This window comes from Aspergillus caelatus (genome assembly GCF_009193585.1).
Source record: "Aspergillus caelatus strain CBS 763.97 unplaced genomic scaffold BDV27scaffold_271, whole genome shotgun sequence".
NCBI lineage: Eukaryota > Fungi > Ascomycota > Eurotiomycetes > Eurotiales > Aspergillaceae > Aspergillus > Aspergillus caelatus.
The window spans coordinates 1-20,239 of record NW_022475534.1 but is presented as its reverse complement, the minus strand read 5'-3'; the positions used below and the strand labels follow the sequence as shown (position 1 = coordinate 20,239).

At 48.9% G+C, this 20,239-nt stretch overlaps 6 protein-coding genes across 6 annotated transcripts; 3 read left to right on the top strand and 3 right to left on the bottom strand.

The window, feature by feature from the left end:
- Positions 1-116: 116 nt before the first annotated feature.
- Positions 117-1,582, bottom strand: BDV27DRAFT_136360 (DUF3431 domain-containing protein). The gene is made up of 3 exons (XM_032068744.1): positions 981-1,582; positions 278-919; positions 117-215 (listed from the first exon to the last, which is right to left on the bottom strand). Exons 1-3 carry the CDS (start codon positions 1,229-1,231, stop codon positions 167-169), a joined length of 942 nt encoding a protein of 313 aa, XP_031922392.1. The 5' UTR covers positions 1,232-1,582; the 3' UTR covers positions 117-166.
- A 4,816-nt stretch (positions 1,583-6,398) lies between these two features.
- Positions 6,399-7,704, bottom strand: BDV27DRAFT_136359 (U2-type spliceosomal complex subunit CWC24). Its single transcript, XM_032068743.1, has 2 exons — positions 7,058-7,704; positions 6,399-6,998 (listed from the first exon to the last, which is right to left on the bottom strand). Exons 1-2 carry the CDS (start codon positions 7,588-7,590, stop codon positions 6,533-6,535), a joined length of 999 nt encoding a protein of 332 aa, XP_031922391.1. The 5' UTR covers positions 7,591-7,704; the 3' UTR covers positions 6,399-6,532.
- A 2,189-nt stretch (positions 7,705-9,893) lies between these two features.
- Positions 9,894-15,144, top strand: BDV27DRAFT_136357 (putative nuclear migration protein (ApsA)). Its single transcript, XM_032068742.1, has 2 exons — positions 9,894-14,387; positions 14,444-15,144. The coding sequence occupies exons 1-2, from the start codon at positions 10,226-10,228 to the stop codon at positions 14,518-14,520; spliced, it is 4,239 nt and encodes a 1,412-aa protein (XP_031922390.1). The 5' UTR covers positions 9,894-10,225; the 3' UTR covers positions 14,521-15,144.
- A 132-nt stretch (positions 15,145-15,276) lies between these two features.
- BDV27DRAFT_136356 (class I SAM-dependent methyltransferase) lies at positions 15,277-16,617 on the top strand. The gene is made up of 3 exons (XM_032068741.1): positions 15,277-15,438; positions 15,602-15,718; positions 15,787-16,617. Exons 1-3 carry the CDS (start codon positions 15,354-15,356, stop codon positions 16,488-16,490), a joined length of 906 nt encoding a protein of 301 aa, XP_031922389.1. The 5' UTR covers positions 15,277-15,353; the 3' UTR covers positions 16,491-16,617.
- Positions 16,618-17,472: 855 nt separating this feature from the next.
- BDV27DRAFT_162748 (uncharacterized protein) lies at positions 17,473-18,556 on the top strand (the record flags this gene model as incomplete). Its single annotated transcript, XM_032073437.1, has 2 exons — positions 17,473-18,174; positions 18,482-18,556. The coding sequence occupies 2 exons, from the start codon at positions 17,473-17,475 to the stop codon at positions 18,554-18,556; spliced, it is 777 nt and encodes a 258-aa protein (XP_031922388.1).
- A 90-nt stretch (positions 18,557-18,646) lies between these two features.
- BDV27DRAFT_168672 (putative aminotransferase) lies at positions 18,647-19,995 on the bottom strand (the record flags this gene model as incomplete). Its single annotated transcript, XM_032074839.1, has 3 exons — positions 18,647-19,364; positions 19,426-19,898; positions 19,963-19,995. The coding sequence occupies 3 exons, from the start codon at positions 19,993-19,995 to the stop codon at positions 18,647-18,649; spliced, it is 1,224 nt and encodes a 407-aa protein (XP_031922387.1).
- Between the last annotated feature and the right edge of the window lie 244 nt (positions 19,996-20,239).

Here is a 20,239-nt window from a genome sequence, read left to right as displayed (position 1 = left end):
GACGAAAGCCCTCTAACAACGCCTGTCTAATCCCAGAAATGCATGCTTGAAAGAACAAAGAGAGTACATGGGATGTATATCTGCGAGAAAACCCACATAATAAGATGCTCGTGGCTGGTGTACAGTATATATATATATATATATATATCTTAGGAACGGGAATGTCCTAACATTTGCCGTATACTTGGCAGTAGCAGAGTTCCTCGTCCGGACAGCTAAAGGAGAAACCATATTAGTTGTTTTTGTTATTAGAGAGGCTGGTGCAATGGGTACTTACTATACGGACTCCTTGCCGAATATGACATGCCAGAGGAACTCCATGACTCGTCCGCTACTGGCGTCATCTTTTTCTGTGTCGATGACCCATTGGCGGAACTTGATGTAGTCTTCTCGGGGTCGTTTCAGGACCTGTTCGCGTGACACAGCGAACTGCGCGCAGCATGCTGCACCGACGAGTTGGGGCGCTTGGAGGAATTTCTGAGTTTGACGGTTCTCTGACGAGGGGTCGTCTGTGATGGCGGGTGAAGTGGTTGTGTTTAGAGGTGGGGTGCTGGTCCCTTCGAATACTTCTTCCCAGACCTGTTGCGTTACATGGCGATTCATGCGGTGTTCCTCCTTGCACCCGGGGTTCCAATTGCAACGGAGGTTGACGTAACCGTTCTGTTGAATGAAATCAAGCTGTAGAGCGCGCATCGCTGCTACGTTATCGTGCAAAGGCGCATCGACATGCCAGGCCATGAAGAAGCCGGCGCGGTGGGCGTGGAGGAAAGCGATTGTGGAAGGAAGGTTGTCATAATGGTCAATCAGATACGTGAGGTAGGCCATAGATTCGTGGCCCTTGTTGAGGGCGGTTTTCAGTTTGTGTTTGTCTGCTTTGGTTTTATTCGAGGGGTTGACAATGTAAATCGCACGTTGCCAGCTTCAAGCGGCCCCTTATTAGCAAATGAGCCTATTGTTGAATGTTGAAAAGGGATATGTACTCAGGAAGTTCTTGCTCGACCCATTCGGTGGGTTCTTCCTCCAGTCTGGCCATCACAATCACTTTGTCTCCCAGTTTTGCGTGGTAGTGGGATAAGCCCTCATGGTGGGGAATCTTGGAGTTCAGCCAATCTATTAAGTATGCGCCTGCGCGATACTGGCTGCAGATCTCCTCTAGGTGGAGTTTTAATAGGTATAGTGGGACGATGAGTAGTAGGCATGCGCATAATGCTAACCTAAAGCCGCATCTCATTGTGAAGTTTCGAGGGAGTAGATGAGCGACAGTTCATGCGTGATATTTGCCACACAGTGTTTACTCAGGTACTAGAGATATCCAGTCGCGCAGTACACAGGGGTACTGATCGTTCACTGGCGCCTAATATGCATGTAAGAACTGGAGGACCTAGATGCTGGTGACAGCCAATTGAATTTAAAAAGGGAGGGTAGCGGAAGGAATTGACAATGAAGGGAAATGAGGGTTAGTATATTAAAAAAGAAAATTGAATAATATGAACTTAAAAGGAAGGACATAGAAAGGCAAACTGGTAGATAGGAATGATATTCAACGCGCTTGAAAGAAGAAAAGAAAGAAAAAGGACCGAGAAGGGATAACACTACATGATGGCAAAGAAACCTTAGGTACAGTACGGAGTACGGAGTATGTGGTAGGTATTTGAAATTTGGAACCAAATACCTCGCAATAGTGGCCCGTGCATCACTGTTACCGCCTGAATAAGAACCAATAACCTGTGACATACTGATTTTACACCGGCAGAAACTGCCTATAACAGTAGGCGGTTGCCAGCGGATACGCTATACCATATTAGGGTGTTCCAATTTCATTGGATTTGCTCCCCACTGTAAGAAATGGGAGGCCAAAGCGCTCAATAAGCTCAAGAAGGGAGGTTTAAAAAGAAAAGATTGTCGAGGGAATGGGGTGGGATGGTTGTACCAGCAGCTCATGAAAACTTAATATCCTTATTGGACGGTCCGCGGACATCATGTCGAAAGTGTAGGTCCAGTGGGAGGAATCTCCACTGTTAGGCCACGCGTTAGTGCTGCTTAAGCTCTGGGGCGCCACTAAGGGAAGGCTCGCCATAGGCTCCAGGGGGCTGTGTTTGTTCAGGAGGTTTTTAACCTTTAATGGACATAGCGGGGAAGCTTGGCGTTGGCCGTCAGGCTTAGTTGCACTCCCGTCCACTAGATTAGAGTGTCTGCACACTGAACTTATTTTGATAAGCCCTCTTTGATCTTCTGCCACTAAATTAGTGAAACAACACCCTGACCCTTGAGCCTGGACTGGAAGTTTTACCAGTGGGACAAAAAGCTGAAGCCCTCACAGGAACTGGAATTCAAACACCGCCACAACTGACCGTTGGGAATATGTCCGGTAAAGTTCTGAAACAAAGAAAGAGAACCGTTGGAACCACCAATGGAAGCGTTTCGTAGCTTAAATCCAATTAGATGGCCTGATTGGTTGACAGAACCATGGACCGCACGTGGCGTCCCTAAAAACCTTCCACTAGGTCGCTAAGTTCTACTCCGTATGTTACGTATATTGGTCTGCCATGCCAGATACGGACTTTTAAGCGAGCGGGAAAATAAACCAAAGTTGGAACTGGCAAAAGCCAGTTCCAGGTTAGCACATGGCCCCCGCCGCAGCACTTCGATCGAGGATGCCTTTTTCTAGCCATGCAAAAGTGCGTAACCTACTCCTGGTCCTTTCGCAAGGGTGATACTAGTACCAAAGTATCACAATAATCTATTTCTGCATCACCAATGAAACTTAATGGGGACATTAGTAGCACTACATTTGAAGTACGTGACATATTTATCTCCTGGCGTCAGCTCAAGACAGGCAGCAATTGGTATGTGGTATCGAGAGTGATCATAAAACCCTAGATACTAAACAGCCTCTGCCATCTGCTGCAATTATTATACCCTGTTGCCTAGAGTAGGCCAAATGTTCAGGTTCAGACACTTCATTTAACTTTGGTACTAAATATAAGGCAGCCATGAGGGATTTTACGGTACACCTATATACGCATGAGAGGGGAAAGAAGAATATAGAGGATAATAAAAAAAAAAAAAAAAGAAAAAAAAGAGAAAATGGAGAGAGAGAGAGAGATGATGATGACGAAGATTAGAAATAAGGGACAGAATCAGTTTTATTGGTTGCAGTAAAGAACTGCGTGTTTTTCTGTAAGTCAGGTACTACTAGTAGTTGGCCAATAAATACGACGCTTCCATGAGGGTAACACGTGGGTGATCACTGACTGTTTCGAACCACTCACCCACTACTTACTGAGCACGCACTCATAGGTGGTGACGGAGTACTCTTTTTTGCTTCTAGAACTATCTCTTCTCTCCTCTACTAATAGCCAGTCCTAGTAGCATCAATTAAATATCAATGCATTCCCAAGTTAATGTATGCTGTAACATGAGTCTGAGTTATATTACTCAACACCGTTGAATGGCCTTTTTATTACTTCCCTATATCTCTCAAGGAGATTGTCGCGCTATGAATATAATGTGATGCTTTTCTTAAAAAAATGTCTAGATTATGTAACCTCCAAGCGATGAAGACACGGCTGTCAAAGAGTTGCCTGCTTCAAATGGGGATAAAAGGGATTAATATCTACCTCTACATAGGGCTACATTAGGAGGTTGCCTGAAGATTGCTCAGGCCCTCTTGGAACTACTGGATGATCCAGGTCAAATTGATAGGGACCGTAGAATGCCCCTACACCTAGCAACCTCGGAGGGCATACCGCGATTATTGACCTCCTTGGTAAGTGTGAGATACCTTACACCAAGAAGAAGAGAACAGATATTCCTCATATAATTGGCGCCCAAGATGAAAAACGACAAAAACCGCTAATGCTAGCATCGCAAATGGACATATCAATTGCGTGAGGCAGTTACCTTGAGTCCCGTGTAGATATCAGCATCAAAGACACTACTGGGAAGACTGTCGTGCATTGTGCCGTGCTGAATTGTCCTGAAATTATCAAAGACGTCGCGGAGCAAGACTAAATGGATATTATTGACGAAGAAGGCTCCACACCATTGCATATAGCAGCAAAGTACAGCAGCGTTAAGGCCAGATCCATCATTTTGGACGTCATACTCGGGTTTGAGAAACCAGAACAAACCATCAAGTCTCAAGGCAATAGGAAGAAGATGGTACTTACTCATACTTGAAGACACCCGATTTCGATGCGTTAGAACAAAAAAGAAAAAAATTCAAAAATCAAAAATCAAAAATTCTCCTATAGATGTATAGCAAGTTTGGTGTTATCTCGGAGGTTGAGGACCAGTTTTATGCCGCTCTGGAATATGCTGTGAGATCTTCCGCTGTAAGATGACTCGCTTTCTGCTGGGTCTGTCGCCAAAACTGCGAAGAAGGGCCGGTCAAGATGATGAACAGCTGCTCCATGCCGCAGGAGAAAGCAATTCAATGGTGATCGTCACACTCTCCCTAGAATCAAATACAGGTATAGACTCTACAGACACACAGGAAAGGTTTCCTCTCCATTATCCAGCAAACGAGGGCTATATGCAGATTGTGAAACAGCTCATCATATATGGTGCCGCGGTTGACCAAGCGGACTCATCAGGGCACACACCTCTACACCAGGCCGCATATCAGGGCCACGACGAAGCGCTACAGTCTTGCTAAAGCCTAATGCACCTGTAAATATGCAAACCATGGCATTCTAAACGTCATTGTTCGGTGCCACAGTCAGTGGTAACGTAGAAACAGTCACCACTCTGCTTCGAGCGGGCGCAGACGTCGACATGGTCGACGAGGAGGGCCGCCCTGTAGTCCACAGCACCACGGGGTAATCTTGAAATAATGGGCTTCCTGGTAGCGCACAAGCCAGATATTATTGATACCCAGACGGCAGAGCAATGGACTCCTCTCCATATAGCTAAGCCCGTATTAGAAACATACGTTGATAGATATTTGAACAATGTCGGCAGTACCCCGTTGCACTTGGCAATCAATGCTGGAATCTGCCAGGGAGAAGGTAAATACCAAGCTGGGAAAGCACCCTCGAGCAAGATACTATACTTGGGTCGAGACCTCTCGAACTCGGCGCCAACCCCTTTAGGACAGGTCGCGCAGTCAAGCGTCTTGCTTTTAGCTCGCTATTTCATCCCGAGATGTGTCAAGATTAGACTTTATTCACACATGCCTAGACAAAGTAGTGGAATATCTTTACTCAGAGGCATTGGGCCTGCATTCCAAGGTGCTCCGTCTGGCAACTGAGCTAGATAGGTAAGAAGGCTAGGAAGAGCTACAAAAGCTGAGGGAGGAAGTCTCAGCTGCCAAAGATCAAGATGGCTGGCACCTCAATCATTTGTTCATCAAGCTGCGAACAGGATGTGTGTTCAGCCTGGACGTGTCCGGCTTGATTTACCTAAGACACCGACCTAGCTTGTCATACCATCACATTGGATATCGCAGGGCATGAGTATCCAAGGCCGTGCAGATATTCCACCAACTAAGCTTGGTGTTGGATTTAAATCCGGCCACAACAGCGAAGAGAAGCTAATGTTATTATGCCTCAGAGCAGATTGCCCATTTCTCCCAAGAGATATGGGCCAGGTGTACTTTGAAGTGACAATATCGTCCGCAGAAACCCTTGTCCACGATGTTGAACCTAAAATTATCACTGTCGGGTTTTGTGAATAGTTTGTTAACTAGACATGAGGCACACGCAGGATGTCGCAATTGGTTGGTGGGCTATCATGGCAATAATGGAAGCTGCCATGAGGAAGATGACCAGTGACTGTTCAAGCTATAAGTATTGATGCTATCAAAATTACTTTGCATGACTAACCTGAGGACCACGTGTCCAGCCGATAACAAAATCGAGATCATGTTTAGAAAGAAAGCTGTACCCATTAATGAGTCTCAGTAGTGGGGCATGCAATGTGAGTGTTAACTTTGGGCAGAGTGATTTTGTCTGGCGAAGGAGCCTGGCCAGAGATATCAAATGAATACTACTACCCTTATGCCGCACTCACAGGCCAATCGAAAGACGGCCCTAAGACGGGCTACTAAAAAATGAAATGAATATGACCCTAAGAGTTTCAACAGACAGAGGATATGGAAAGGTCTCACTTGAATAGCCATCCGGATGAACTCCATGTTGCTACTTAAAATGGATGCCTATTTCTAAGGTACAGTGGGGCAGCAGATTGTCCTAAAGATTGAAAGGCTGCTGGAAAAGAATATATAACGTGAGGTACCCAACATACTACTGGGCATCGGAGTAATACTATCGCCTCATGTAACCTGGACAGACATCGGTCTTTAGTGCATGACTAGCTAGAGGACGGAACTTCCACGATGCTGAGTTTTTTTACGTAGTTGGTAATGTTCCAATTTTGAGCCTTGTTCAGGCTGACTTCTGTTCAATTTTGATAACCTAGAGCAGCCGTGAGAGTATATATACATAATTTGCAGACCTGCTGCAATAGCCATGACTTCATTGCCTCCATGATTAAGATCACATACTTATTCCAACCACTAATACCTGCCCTAAGCGCTTTCGGCCTCTTCCTCTTCTTCACTGCTGACTTCTTCACCATCGGCTATGGCTTGCTCCCGGCGTTTCCTTGCACGCTCTCTCTTCTTCTCCAATAATTGATTCAGCTTCTTCGCGGTGTTGAACACCCCGCCGGTGCCAGCGCCACATGCGGCACATGATGGATTTTTCCGATATCGCTGTAAGGCGCAAGACTCACAGAAATAATGCCCGCACTTGGTGACAATCGGGTTCTGATATGACTTCTTGCAGATGATACAGGCAAATGGGATGCTTTCGAGAAGCTCCTCCTCCTCCTCGTCGTCGTCCTTTGATTTGTCACCCCCACGTTGAGAGACGACTTTTCCATCCAATTTCTTTCCTTGGGTGTTTTTATCCCATTCTTTATCCAATTCCCAGCCCTGCAAGACGTTTTCTCTAACATGAGCGTAGATACACGAGTCCCCAAACCCGCACCAGCTAAACCATGGTCAGATATAAAATTTCAAATGAACCTGATTGATGAGAGATAAACTTACCCCGTCTGTTTGTAGTCTTTGCAGACATTCGGCGTATAATCCATAAATGTCACGGTACGAATGTTGGTCGGGGCTTTGATCGGACCGAACTGTTTTGCCGGGGCATCGGGGTTCTTTTGGATGAAAGACTGGTAATTGGCCGCGCCCTTGTACGTGCCATCCGATGTAGAGGGGGCATTTGACGTTGGTTGGGCCCGTGTCTTCCCCAAGAGATTCTTTGAGTCCAACTCGTCATCGTACCAATTAGAATGCTTGGTGGCATCATTGCTGAATGCTAATGGGGCCGGCGTGGCCGTAACGGGCTGTTCTTCGTCTCTCCGGGGTGCATTGGTTGTAGACGAGGCTGTCACTGCAGCGCTCTTCCGTCGCCTTTTGATTCTGCGGCCCTCTTCATCATCGGATGACGTGAAATCGGAATCCGATGCAGGTGGCGGCGCCTCGGGCTTCTTGCGAAAATTGGCCTTGGCCTTGGCTGATCGTTTTTTGAAGGAGAACTGAGGGACCTCATCGGCGACCTGAGTTTCGTCAGTCATGGTTGCGGTTCGCTGGTATAGAGTATCGGAATGGCGAGTTGGCCGCGATGCGCACAATTGACCCCTTAGCAGCCAATGCCGGATATGCTCAGGGGAGTTGCAACTGAGAAAGTCGGATAACTGGGTTGATATATGAAGTGACCTTGCTTCGCTGTGGTGGCGTTCTTGTTTTCCCGATTCGGTGTGCCCCACGTGATTAGTTACAAATGAAGCTTTCTCCGTGTCACGTGCGACCGTATGCTTTCTGACGAAGCAAAAGGAGCCTGACCCAACAAGGGCGGAAATGCAAACCCGACAAACAGCGATGTCCCAAAATTGAGGAGTCGTACCGATTAGTACAGACGCGATACTTCAATTAGGTTAAGGTGTAATTTTTCCCAAATCTGGCAACCCAAAAGATCGGAAAGAATCGATCTAGTAGTAAAATAGTAAAGATGCTGATGTTGGGAGACGATTAAACTTCCCAGGATAGCCGGAAGATCGACCGTGAGATAGATAAGTTAACCAAGATCGCTGTGAGATGTCATTCAGCATTCCCACCCCGGGATAATTGATTGTCCTTCCTCCTTAATAAACGCCTTGTATTAGTTAGCCCTGCAACTCACAGAGTTGTTACGTATCAGATCGAGGATAACCTAGTTTCCTGCTCGGTACTTAAGAAAGTAGAGGTTCCTGGGCAGATCGAGTGGGAGTGTGCCTCACCCCCCTCCTCTATTGTTAATTAATTGACTTACCTATGATTCTCGTATCCAGAGGTACTGTATCCAATTACTATAACCCCTCTCGCAGTACCTGCAGTGAGAGGAACCTGGTACATGAAAGTAATACCTGACTTCTAGTCGAGTAGAATCGGTACCTGATTCTAATAGTCGGCCTTGTTTGTCTTTCCCGCACGGCCCCAGCTTCTCACTCCCCCCCCTGCCCACACGGTGTGACTTTCTTCTCCTTCTCTCATTCTTCCTTTCCTTCTCTTTTGTCTTCCCCCGCTCAACGAGTCGGTACTCGTCTCGTTGTTCATCCGGCTCTATTTGGAACATCTCTCTCTTTTTTCTTACCTCAATTTCTCCTTTATATTTTTGTTTTTTTTTAACTACCTTCCTTCATTACATTCCATTTGTCACTCCCTTTTTTTCCTTTCTTTTTTCCATACTTCACTTGCCATATAATAATAATATCTGCGCCGCATGGCGTAGCGCGACTTGTCGCATCTTAATCCCGATTTGATCAGCTCTTGTTGTCTTTCCTTTTTCGGCTGTTTTGGTACAAGTCATCAACTACTGACTCCTCCCGTGCGCTCATTCGTTGTGGTTGGTTCACTCGGCACTGACAAGGTTACGTCTACGACTACTGCGCGTTTGTGTTGTCTGCACGCTACTGGAGACCCCCCTCCATCCTCGGCTCTCTTCCAAAACAAACAGAAAGCCTCTGCGACTTTGACGCAATATCCCCTTGCTCGAGCGGTTCATCATATACTTTGCTATCCATCAACGTGATACGGTCGCCTCACAGCAACCGCTCCCGACCGACGCTGCGCACTGGTCTTTCGCCATACTTAATCTCGACATATAGTATCCGTGGACCATTCGGTCGCTGGTCGGCTTGCTAAATCATCTGAGCGCAAGGAGGTCTATAAGATCAATCGTTCTGGTGCAAGTCAGATGATGAACTTGGCTTGTTAAAGGACACGACGAACGAGGCGACGAGTTTCTGGGCTTTGGACGACAACCGTGTCCTCATCGCAAAACTAGGTACCCCTTGCGGATTATTGTCTGGCGCTTGGTTATTTCCCTGTCCGTCACAAGTAACGGTGTTACGGACGGAGGGTAGAGCGGGATTGACTCATCTTCACCATGGACGATCCTTTTGTTTCCCCCGCCGAGGCGGTAGTTCCCCGCGAATCGCATAGGTATTCGTCTTTCGATACGCAATTGTTCAGCCTAGATGCGTCTTCGCCAGCACAGGTGAAACGGGCCCTTGAGGCCCACTTGGCGGAGACGGAACGCAGACTGGAGGAAGCATCCAAATTAGGCACAGCGCTCATTGAACAGCAGAAGGAGCTCGAGGACAAGTTGAAAGAAGTTGAGCAACAGCAAGAAGCGAGCCAGATCGGACCGGACCTGCAGCGGAGACTCGTGGACCTGGAGAGAGAATACAGAGAAATTGGTCGGGAGACTGCGCGGGCATTCCTTGCGCCGAAACGTCTCGCGGGCGGTGATGATGGCCATCTGGGGACCCCCTCATTTGACCAAAAGGTATACAATTTGCCAGTCCGGCACACTATATGGAGCGCTAATATGAGGTCCAGTCACCACTTAGCCCCGCCTTGTTTGCTGGCCAGGCCACCAACTCTCCCAGCAAGGTGAGCGTGCCATCGCGAAAACAGCGCAACCAACCGTCGAGCCGTGTCCATGATATCGAGTTTGCGACCGAGATCTCCACCTCCCTCCTGGCCCAGGTCCGTCAGTTGCAGGCACTGCTTGCAGAGCGCGAGGAGGCCTTGAGAACTGTGAACTTGGAGAAGTCGAGGCTTGAACTCGAAGCAGAGGGGTATACGCAGCGGATCCGGGCATTGGACGAGAGCGAGGAGCGTTATAAGGACGAAAACTGGGCGTTGGAGACTCAGACTCGCGAGCTCATGACTGCTGTGAAAGATGCTGCCGATCGCGAAAGTAGACTGAACAGCAGCCTGGGTGCCGTTACAACGGAAAAGAGCACCCTGGAACGAGAATTGGAGGATTTAAAACAAACCAATGCAAAGTTGATTGAGGACCAGACGGCCGCACAGAAAGCGAACGACGCTGAAATCCATCTCCTGCGCAGGAACTTGAATTCAGGAGATGCGGAAAGGCTTGCACTACAGAAGAAGGTTGAAGAGTTAAACTCGCAGAACGAAGAGCTTGCTAGAGCGGTCGCTATGCGGCTTCGACAGCAAGAAGCCGAGACCGTGCGGGAAGTTCACCGGGATGATGACTCTGATGAGGATGGTAGAGGGACACCAGAAAATTCGCCGCCGCCATCACCCAACAAGTTCACTCCGCGACACAATCAACTGGAGACCGAAACATTGCGGAGTTCCTTGGGCCATGCTCACCGTATGATCCAGAATCTGAAGAGCACCATTCACCGAGAAAAAACCGAAAAGATTGAGCTCAAGCGCATGCTACAAGAAGCACGCGACGAGATTGAGCAGAAGCGTCGCGAAACTGTTGCCCCAGCTGGCCCATCCAACAAGCGCCAGAAGACCAAACCCGATAACTCACGCAAGGCTGCAAGACCGAACCTGCTGGGTGCTGGAAGGAGAGGAACGACCGAGATCGAGGAGGTTCATGAGACCGATTGGGAAGACCATGCCACTGACACGAGTCCATCGCACAAGGCGGCTTTGAGATCCTACCGAAGCCGCCCTGAACTGCAGTCTTCAGATGAGCCTAGTGATGCCTATCACACTGCTACTGAGGCTGACGATGCTTTTGAAACCGCCAACGAGCGGGAGGCGACCACAGAAAGCGAAGCTTTCCAGACGGGCGTCGAGAGCATGGCTGATGACAGTACAGATACCGATGAGCTAACTGAAACAGAGGACCGTATTCAGTTGACCCCTCGTGCTCGTGTCTCATCCCTAACGTTGGCAAAAGCTCGTGACCGGAAATCCTACCAGAGCAGTGCTTCCACTTCAGGGGAAGAAGATGAAGACTCCGATGGCATGTTGCCCTCACCCAGTCGAACTTCTACTCCTCGGCACCGTCTCAGGAACAAGAGGAGTGTGATGAGAAGGATTCGACCGTCTGGAGAGGCTCCGATGGCCTCCGGTAGCCGGCCATCTAGTTCACGCGAGTCCCCAGCAACGAGCTTCACAGAGACACCAGGGGACTCCGAAGGCCAGAGCCTGTTTGCAGAACTTGCAGAACTTGACGGCGAGGAGGATGAGGAGTTCGGCCCGCCGATAGAACACGATGCCGATTCCACACCACGTATCCTTTCGATGCCTGATTCGAGAAGACAATCCCAGGCCACACTGAACACGAGACCCAAGCCTGCAATGGTTGACTCCGGTGTCATGACTGACCCCTGGCAACCAAGCGTCCCAGCCGTTGTGAGCGACGAGAACGTCTCGAATGTTCTTGCAACACCGAAGAAGGCGACTTCAGATGTCGAGACTGCTGCTGGAACGAGAGAGCAACCAGAGCTGGTGCATGCTGCGACACAGTGGGCCTCCCCTCAGACGTCATCTGAAGTGAATGGTGAACAACTGTCGAGTGTGATGGCCACTTCGAAGATGATTTCGGATGTAAACGTGGAGCGGGAGGTCAATGCCTCTGCAGCTGTGCTGCCACAGCTCGATGTTTCCCCTATCTCTACTCAGGACACCGTTCCCGTAGCACCTAAGCTGCCTGAGTTAAGCATGTCATATGTTGTGGGAGGCTCAACCGAGCCGGTCACCGCGCCCATTTCCGATTCCCCGGAGATGGCTTTATCGGCCATCTCTTTGCAGTATACAGAACCCGCTTCTGCCAAGCTCCCTGAGCCGGAGCCGAAGTACGTACCAGAAGTGGTTGTCTCCTCGATCTTCTCTGAGGGGACTCAGCCTGTTGCGGCAACGCTTCCTGAGCCCGTGCCTGAGCCTTCAATCTCCATGGCAGAACAGGGCACGAGCACAGATCTCCCACAGCTGGTATACTCCACAATCTTCTCTGAGCATACCCAGCCTGTTATGGCAACTCTTCCTGAGCCCGTTCCCGTACCTGTGCCTGTGCCGGAAGCTCCAGTTACTGTCACGGAACGTGCTATGAGCACCGTGGTTCCAGACCTGGCAGTCTCGACAATCTTCTCCGAACAAACTTTGCCTGTAGTGGCGACTCTTCCAGAGCCTGTGCCGGAGCCTTCAGTTTCAGTTGCGGAGCGTGCTATGAACACCGAAATCCCTGGCCTGGCGGTTTCAACAATCTTCACAGAGCACACCGAACCTATTGCGGCGAAGCTACCAGAACCAGTCCCAGAGCCAGAGTCCGCGGTGGTTGTGGGTCAGGCTTCAGCCGAGCATGAGGTACCAGATTTGACAGTATCTTTTATACCACCCGAATCCACCGAGCCAATTGCACCCCAGGAGCGCGAGATTCCCGTCCCTGCTTCTCCGCAGTTGTCGGTTTCCACCATCCACTCCGTGGAAACGCTCCCTGTCGAGGTCACTCCAGCTGCGACCATCATCCCGGCAGCCCTGCCATCTGATGAAAACGCACCACTCATGCAAACGAAAGGTGTTATGGTCGACAAATCCATTTCAGAGTCTTTGCCAATTGTGGTTGTCGAAGACGAAGCAAATGATAGCTCTGACTATGACACAGCTGGTCAGAAGAAGGATGCCCCCTCGCCTCTGAGCGCTATCTCCGGCAATGCTGTCCCACGCCATGCAAGACGCCGATCGTCAAACCAGGCAGATCAAGGTGCTCAGACGATACTGTCTTCCAAGCAAATTGACCAGATTCTCATGGACCGTGTTACAGCCCGGCCTTTGTCTCCCCCCGACAGTGACAAAGCCAAGGAGCAAGGCAATTCACCCGCTGCCACGCCAAAGGCGCGACCCCGTCCCCAGCATCAGTCATCGGCCGCATCTCTCAATTGGCGACCAGGCAGCGCAGCCAGCCAGGCCTCTACTGTCCATAGCCATCCCCCATTGCCTTCTGAACATAAAGAGGCTATCATGGCTGCCGAGAAGAAATCGCTTGATCAACAACCGGCCACACCAGGTCTCATGGCGCCCCCTCTTGCTCCAGCTTCCGCTTTCCGCGCTCCACGTCCCCGCACTCCAAATGATTCAGCCGCTCAGGTTGGCTCCATCAGGTCTTCTACTTCACGGGCCAGAGTAAGGCGCGAAAGCCAGGTGTCGCGGAGGTCTTCGGTCTCATCGTTCGCATCCGAGATCGAAGAGCGGTTCAATACCCATTCCACTCCGGCTGGCGGGCCTTATGGCTATGGCTCTGGCACAGATCCACGCATGATTCAGGCTATCACCCAGACTATGATTGGAGAATTCCTCTGGAAGTATACACGTAAGACAGTCTCCGGAGAGATTTCCAACACTAGACATCGTCGCTACTTCTGGGTGCATCCATATACCCGTACATTGTACTGGAGCGAGCAGGACCCTCAAAGTGCTGGCAAGTCGGAGCGTAAGACAAAGAGCGTTCCTATTGAAGCCGTGAGAGTTGTCGCCGATGACAACCCATATCCTCCAGGTCTTCATTGTAGGAGCTTGGAGGTCGTTAGCCCTGGTCGCCGAATCAGGTTCACTGCGACTACTAGTCAGAGGCACGAGACCTGGTTCAATGCACTCTCGTACCTCTTACTGCGGTCGGAAAATGGTGAGGAGGAGGAGAACAATGACCTGGAAGATATCGATGAATTCAACCCTGGGTTCCAGTCAGGATCTCGGTCGCGCCAGAGGCCACGGTTGTCAATCTCTTCATCACAGAGTCGCACGACCCGAAATTGGCCGAAACAGCGAGCGGGTTCTGCTCTCTCTTTGCGCCGCACAGGGACCCCTGGTCGCGCTTCTCCAGCTCTGAGCACGCCGTCTCACTATTCCGATCAAAGGAACAGTTCCACGTCCCGACTCAGTACAATTCTCAATACTACGCTCAAGGGCTCTTTCGGCCGAAGGGGGCCCCCTGGCTATGCAACATCTAGTATCCATGATGGCAGTGTCTACGGCCGTGACAGTGAGGAGGACCTGCGGCAGATGATGGAGAGGCAAGAGCAGGAGACAGACCGACTTGAGAATGTCCGTGCTTGCTGCGATGGTAAGAGGATGCCCGCTTGGACTATTGTGCCTGATCCACTAACACTTGTAATATAGGCAAGCATGATGTTAGCTCACTCTCAAGGACAAGTCGGTACAGCCCGCGTGTTAACCGGCATCACTCTCATCACTGAGCCTGTCGACGTCTATCGTGAAGATGTGCCCTTTCTCCCCAAGGACCTTCTTTATGCATCGCTCGCATCTCTTTCCTTTCCATCCTCCTCGACCCTCATAGCATGCGAATCTCATGAGCGCACGTGTTAGCATTTTATTACTGACTCCCTTTGCTTTTCGGTAGCAGCCACCCTTCGGGCACACTTTCTTGGAACCTTGTGTTACGTATAGTCATTATTAATCTTGGGGGTTTGGTCCCTTTGGCATTTATCGCCACTCAGGTGTCTGGACTGTTCCTGTCATTCATTCGTGATATTTGCAAAATGAATTATTGATTTAGTCATTTCCTTTGTTGATACTCATTGTCAAGCTGATATATTTATGCCGTTCGTTCCACTTAGTCTTGACCCTTACTTATTACTACCACTTCCATCTTGTGTGCATCTTGCATCTGCCCATCATACCTTTTGCTTTTCTTTTCTCACCTCTTGATACTGAGTCTTTGCAATCTGTAATGACAGGAAGATTGACCGTTGGCGTCCCGTGTCCGTGTTGACTCTGTCTTTATATGTCAGGAACTGATCTAGACACCATTTGAGGAGTTCGAAACCATATGTACCATGAATGGATAAGATATCCTGTAACTTGGAACCTCTGTAGTTAATGCTCCGTGACTAATGCGGTAGTGCGGAGGATTAGTCATGCATCGCCGTGGAGCTGGCCATCTTCAACTTCCATCAACTTTCTCTTTCTGATCTCCTCACCCGTCCCACTTCTCTTGCCCTTGTCCAAAGAGATCAATCGATCGGGTTGACCAGTTATAACTTCCCATTTCCCTGTCCACTGAGAACGAATGGCTTCTATCAACGAGCCTACTACCAAGATGTGGCTTGCATCACTGCTGGAACCAAGCTTGCTTCTACTCTGGGCTATGTCGTGTAAGTCCAACGGAAACACCCATTGCCTGCTACAAGTGTAGAGTGATATTCTCCTACGTATACGGCAGTTACTTGCCGCACTACCGATGGTATAGACATGTATACTCGCGGATCCCTTCGCCACCAATTCCCGAGTAAACTTAAGCTAATAGAAGCCCGACAGATCATGTCAAAGTCAACTTGGAAGCGGTCTTTAAACGAGGGCAGATCCTCGCTCCACTTCTCCAGTCCGGAAGACTTCGCGATGAGGCTTTCGGCCGATTCTGGGTCTCCTTTAGCAGTGAGTCCCTGAGCATCAAGTCAATATGATGATAACCAAGCTCACAAGCTACGCGGCGAATCTTGAAGACGCCGTCGACTCCCAGCCCCCACGCCCACCAACCCAAGCAGGTGTTCAAAGTTCCTCGGACCTAATCCCGCCCGTCTTAGCTCACGCCTCAGGCTTAGTCCTAGATGTCGGCCCGGGAACAGGAACACAAATGCCACTTCTACGCTCGCCAGCCATCAAAGCAATCTACGGCGCTGAGCCCTGCCACGGCCTTCACGCGAAACTACGCTCTAGGGCGAACGCCGAAGGTGTAGGTGAGAAGTACCATGTTCTTCCCTGCAGCGTCGTCGTCTCAGAACTTGTTCCGGCTCTCCAGAAACAAGGCCTTCTGCCTGCTGGTACTACCGCACTTGACCAGACAACTGGTGGCGTCTTCGACTCGATTATCTGCGTCCGCGTGCTTTGCTCTGTGCCAGATCTGGAACAGTCTGCTCGGGACCTGTATGCTTTGCTTAAGCCCGGTGGCAAGATTCTCGTCGTGGAGCATGTGGTTAATCCGTGGCGTACGGCGAAGGGATCTGTTGTTGCGAGGATGATGCAGGCTCTTTATGGGTTCTTGGGTTGGAGCTGGTATATTGGGGATTGTCGGATGAATCGGGATACGGAGAAGGCGTTGCGGGGTGCGGCGGAGAGTGATGGGGGATGGGAGTCTGTGGAGGTCGAGAGGTGGTTTGGAAGAACTTGTATGCCGTATATTGCTGGGACTTTTGTTAAGAGAGGGTAGGCTGATTTGTGGATTAAGGTGTTGGGTTATGATCATGGTGGGCTTGAGGTGGTTTTCATACAGATGATATGTGTGGTGATGGACGTGGTTTGGTATAAGGATTGTGTGATATGTCTACCTAAGAAGGCTGTAATGACGATCGTATTTAGCTGTCTGGAGGCATAGCCCCCCCAAATTGTCATCTTATGAGGTTATAGAGAGAACTTGGAATCTCTGATCGTTGTTTTGGTGACCATGAACACTGTAAACAACCCATTCCAAGGGCATATCAGTGAAACTGTCTCTCCCTCTCGGTCCAACTACTTTCACTAATTTAATCCTCGTGAAGGTCTCAATGATCAACCTTGGGATAGCTTCTGCCAGTTTGATCATTGCCACAAGCTAATACAGCTAGTTAGAAACACCTGAATGAGTTGAATAAAGAATAGGTAAAGGGAGAAAGACATTGTCATGACCTCTTTTAAAGTTATAGCTTTATTCGTCTAGCCATGCTTGTCTAGTATGACAATATACCGGAATATGCAAAAGTTTGCAAGCCGCTCCACAAAGCTACAAAGTTATAGTCTTATAATAGAAAGCACAGTTAGGTAGATGTGCATAGGAGAATCAGTATACCGACAGCTTTCACTATCATGCCGATATACAAACAAAGAACGACAATAAAAGACAACCAATAATACCCACCACAATAACTGCCGTAGATCTAGCAACATGCTAAAAAGAAGAACAAAGCTCATATGCTGGATGTTGACCAGAAGAACAAAGGGAGATAGAGTAAAGTAAATTGGCTATAATAAAAAAGGACGACAACAAGCTCAATTTATCTTCAGCCAGTAGCGCTCTTATCCAAAATTTCATTTACATTTTTCTCTATAAGAGCTTTTAGCTACTTGTTCATTAATCTTCCATATCAACCCAACTACCGTCCCACGATCATCTCCCCCTCCCCCCTCCCCCCCCTCTGGCTCCACATATCTCCAACATGGAATCCCAACCACCAGAAAGACGAGAACCCTTCTGGTCCCACTTCAGCAACCTAGTCCGTAGAATGAACCCCCTACCCCACGGAACCCCAGCCTCCACCAGCGTAACCCCCTTCGACAAGGACCCCTTCACAACCGGCGTGATAAACCTCCACGGCTGCACCTGCATCATAATCATCACCGAAAAAGGCCTCTACAACTCCCATTTCTGGGACGGGCCATCCTTCTCCCAAAGCACTGTCCCAATCCACGGCCCGAAAATCTTCGAACACGACGTCCTACGCCCCATAACATACGGCCTCCGGTTCTGCACCTCCAATGACACCATCCTCGAAGGTCCCCCGGCATGCAACCACTACATTAGGGACGAATATGAGCCCCTCGCCTTCATATTTAGTCCGAAGAAATGGAACTCGGATGTCATGCAGTATCCGGCGCAGATTGTTAAGATTGCTCATGCGCTTTGGGATGTCTTGCCTAGTGCGGATGTTCAGGTTGTGGGATATGTTAATGTGGGGAGGGCGGATCCGGTTCTGAGGGATTCGGATTTTATTGATCCTGATGTTGGGGATATTGGGCAGTTGGAGGGGAAGGTGGTTGTGGATTATCAGCCTAGGGTTCGATTGCAGGATGGGAGAGTGGGTTCGGTGGTGGATGTTTGGATAGGGGATGAGGTGGAGAGGGTTTGGAGGAAGGAGTGGGTCAGTGGGGAGTTTTTTTGGGTTGGGAGATTGAGTGTCTGGGTTTTTTTTTTTTTTTTTTTTTTTTTTTTTTTTTGGTGAGTATGGGATTTAATGGTGTTGGGAATGTTTGAGCTTGCCCTCTATGTTGTATTTTCTTGGGTGATGTTAGTATTGTCTTAGGGTTGGATGATCACATGATTTGGGTTCTAGGGGGACCACGTTCATTATTTTTGCTGGAAATACTGATTAGAAGTTTCGTACACATTGTGGCTGTTGGCTTGAAGAATCATCACTAACCATTGAACATGTACATTCTTGTGTTTAGAATAGTAGCAATGTGCGAGAACAGAACCAAAGGCTGATGGATAGGAAAAGAAATGTCAACCGCGCAAATTCGTAGAGCATTTAACAACTTGCATGAAGCAGTGCAACCATAAACGGAAGAGAGAAAACCTACTCAAATGATAGAAGACAGAGAGACAAGTCATACTCAATTGGCCAGAGGTAACAACTCGTAATCTTCACGCATAAACTCCCTCAAAGCATCCAACGCCGCCCTCAATGCCTCCGTATCTCCGCCAAACCCAAGACGTACATAGCCGCTGAAATTCCTCCCATCCCCGAAGCATTTCCTTCCCGGCACAAGGAGTACGCCTCTCTTATCTAGGAGCTTTGTGCAGAATTCCACGTCATCTACCGGATGGCCAGACCTAGTAAATTTGATGAAACCGATTGGACCGGCAACTGGTTTCACCCATTGACAGCTCGACGAAAATTCCTCAATGAAGGATTGAACAATGTCAAGGTTATTCTTTGCTAGCATTGTGTTACGTTTCACCAAATTGTGGACGCAGGAGGGGCTCAATGCGAACGATGCGATCTGTTCATCGACTTGACTGGCTGTTATGAGGGCGTAGGAGCGAGCATTGATACAGAGGTCGAGGATGGGTTTACTGTGCGATGCGATCCATCCTATTCGAATTCCGGCGAGGGCATAGGCCTTTGATAGGGAGCTGGTAACAACTGTATTTTCATAACCAAAAGAAAGGGCTGAGGGCGGGTAGTCCGGGTCTCCTGGAGCGATGGAGTGGAAACTAGGACGATAGACCTCGTCACTGAAGACTGTTATGGAGCGGCGTTCGGCGATTTGGATGATCTTTTCGAGGCTTGATCTGGAGATGATTGCGCCGGTGGGATTTTGTGGGTTGCTAATCTTGATCAGTTTATCTGATGTTGTACTTTGTGCGTGGGGAGAGAATGAGGGCTTACTTTAGGACGATCATTCTTGTGTTGGGCTGGATGAGGCTTTCTAATTCCTCAATGTCGAGGTTCCAATTATCATTCTCTTTTGCCTTCCACAGACTAACCTGCGCCCCAAGGGAGGCTGAAAGGGAGTATAGTTGCTGGTAAGTGGGATACTGGACGATAACATGATCTTCGGGGCCAAGTAATGCAAAGAGCACAATGAAGTTCGCTAGTGATGCGCCAGGAGTGGTCAAAATCTTGTCAGATGTTATGGGCACTGATGATCCATCTGAGTATAAGTTTGCAATGTTGTCACGTAGCTGCTCCAATCCTGTGAAGGAAGGGCCGTAGTTCATTGGCATGGATTGAACTGAGGCGAGAAGATCATCATCTGCTGCTGCGTCCTTGGACAACGATTTGAGGTCATTTATTGTGACAGGGAGGGAGTACGAATGCGCCAAGTTATACTTGGGGCCAGTGTCCCGAGTAAGAATCCACTACAGCTCGTGTTAGTTCACGGTCTTTCTCCTCAGTTTCTCCATGAGGTGGCTGGCCGCTTACATGGTCAACTTCGAAAGGATCTAGTTTCACCATAGCGACAAGTAGTAGTTCTTTTTTGTTTGAGTATTGGATATATAATTGAGAAGGAAAAAGATTCGATCCTAACTTTCATCCTGTAGAGCATATCGCCAGTGTTTATATCCATGTATGGATCCAGCTTATGAGTAAGATATGCATGTATATTGAAGGGCGTGGGATTGACCCCACTTTTACGAGTCACCATTTTAATAAATGATCTTCCTCGGTTTGATCATGATTCACACAAGGTTTCCAGGTC

Excerpts from the sequence above, each read along its gene's own strand:
- BDV27DRAFT_136360 (XM_032068744.1), bottom strand. The coding sequence starts at position 1,231 with ATGAGATGCGGCTTTAGGTTAGCATTATGCGCATGCCTACTACTCATC. Across the intron at positions 920-980 it reads GTCGAGCAAGAACTTCCTGA|CTGGCAACGTGCGATTTACA; the intron begins GTACATATCCCT and ends GGCCGCTTGAAG. Across the intron at positions 216-277 it reads TTCGGCAAGGAGTCCGTATA|CTGTCCGGACGAGGAACTCT; the intron begins GTAAGTACCCAT and ends TTTCTCCTTTAG.
- BDV27DRAFT_136359 (XM_032068743.1), bottom strand. The coding sequence starts at position 7,590 with ATGACTGACGAAACTCAGGTCGCCGATGAGGTCCCTCAGTTCTCCTTC. Across the intron at positions 6,999-7,057 it reads AAAGACTACAAACAGACGGG|CTGGTGCGGGTTTGGGGACT; the intron begins GTAAGTTTATCT and ends ACCATGGTTTAG.
- BDV27DRAFT_136357 (XM_032068742.1), top strand. The coding sequence starts at position 10,226 with ATGACTGCTGTGAAAGATGCTGCCGATCGCGAAAGTAGACTGAACAGC. Across the intron at positions 14,388-14,443 it reads TGTCCGTGCTTGCTGCGATG|GCAAGCATGATGTTAGCTCA; the intron begins GTAAGAGGATGC and ends CTTGTAATATAG.
- BDV27DRAFT_136356 (XM_032068741.1), top strand. The coding sequence starts at position 15,354 with ATGGCTTCTATCAACGAGCCTACTACCAAGATGTGGCTTGCATCACTG. Across the intron at positions 15,439-15,601 it reads TCTACTCTGGGCTATGTCGT|ATCATGTCAAAGTCAACTTG; the intron begins GTAAGTCCAACG and ends GAAGCCCGACAG. Across the intron at positions 15,719-15,786 it reads ATTCTGGGTCTCCTTTAGCA|ACGCCGTCGACTCCCAGCCC; the intron begins GTGAGTCCCTGA and ends CGAATCTTGAAG.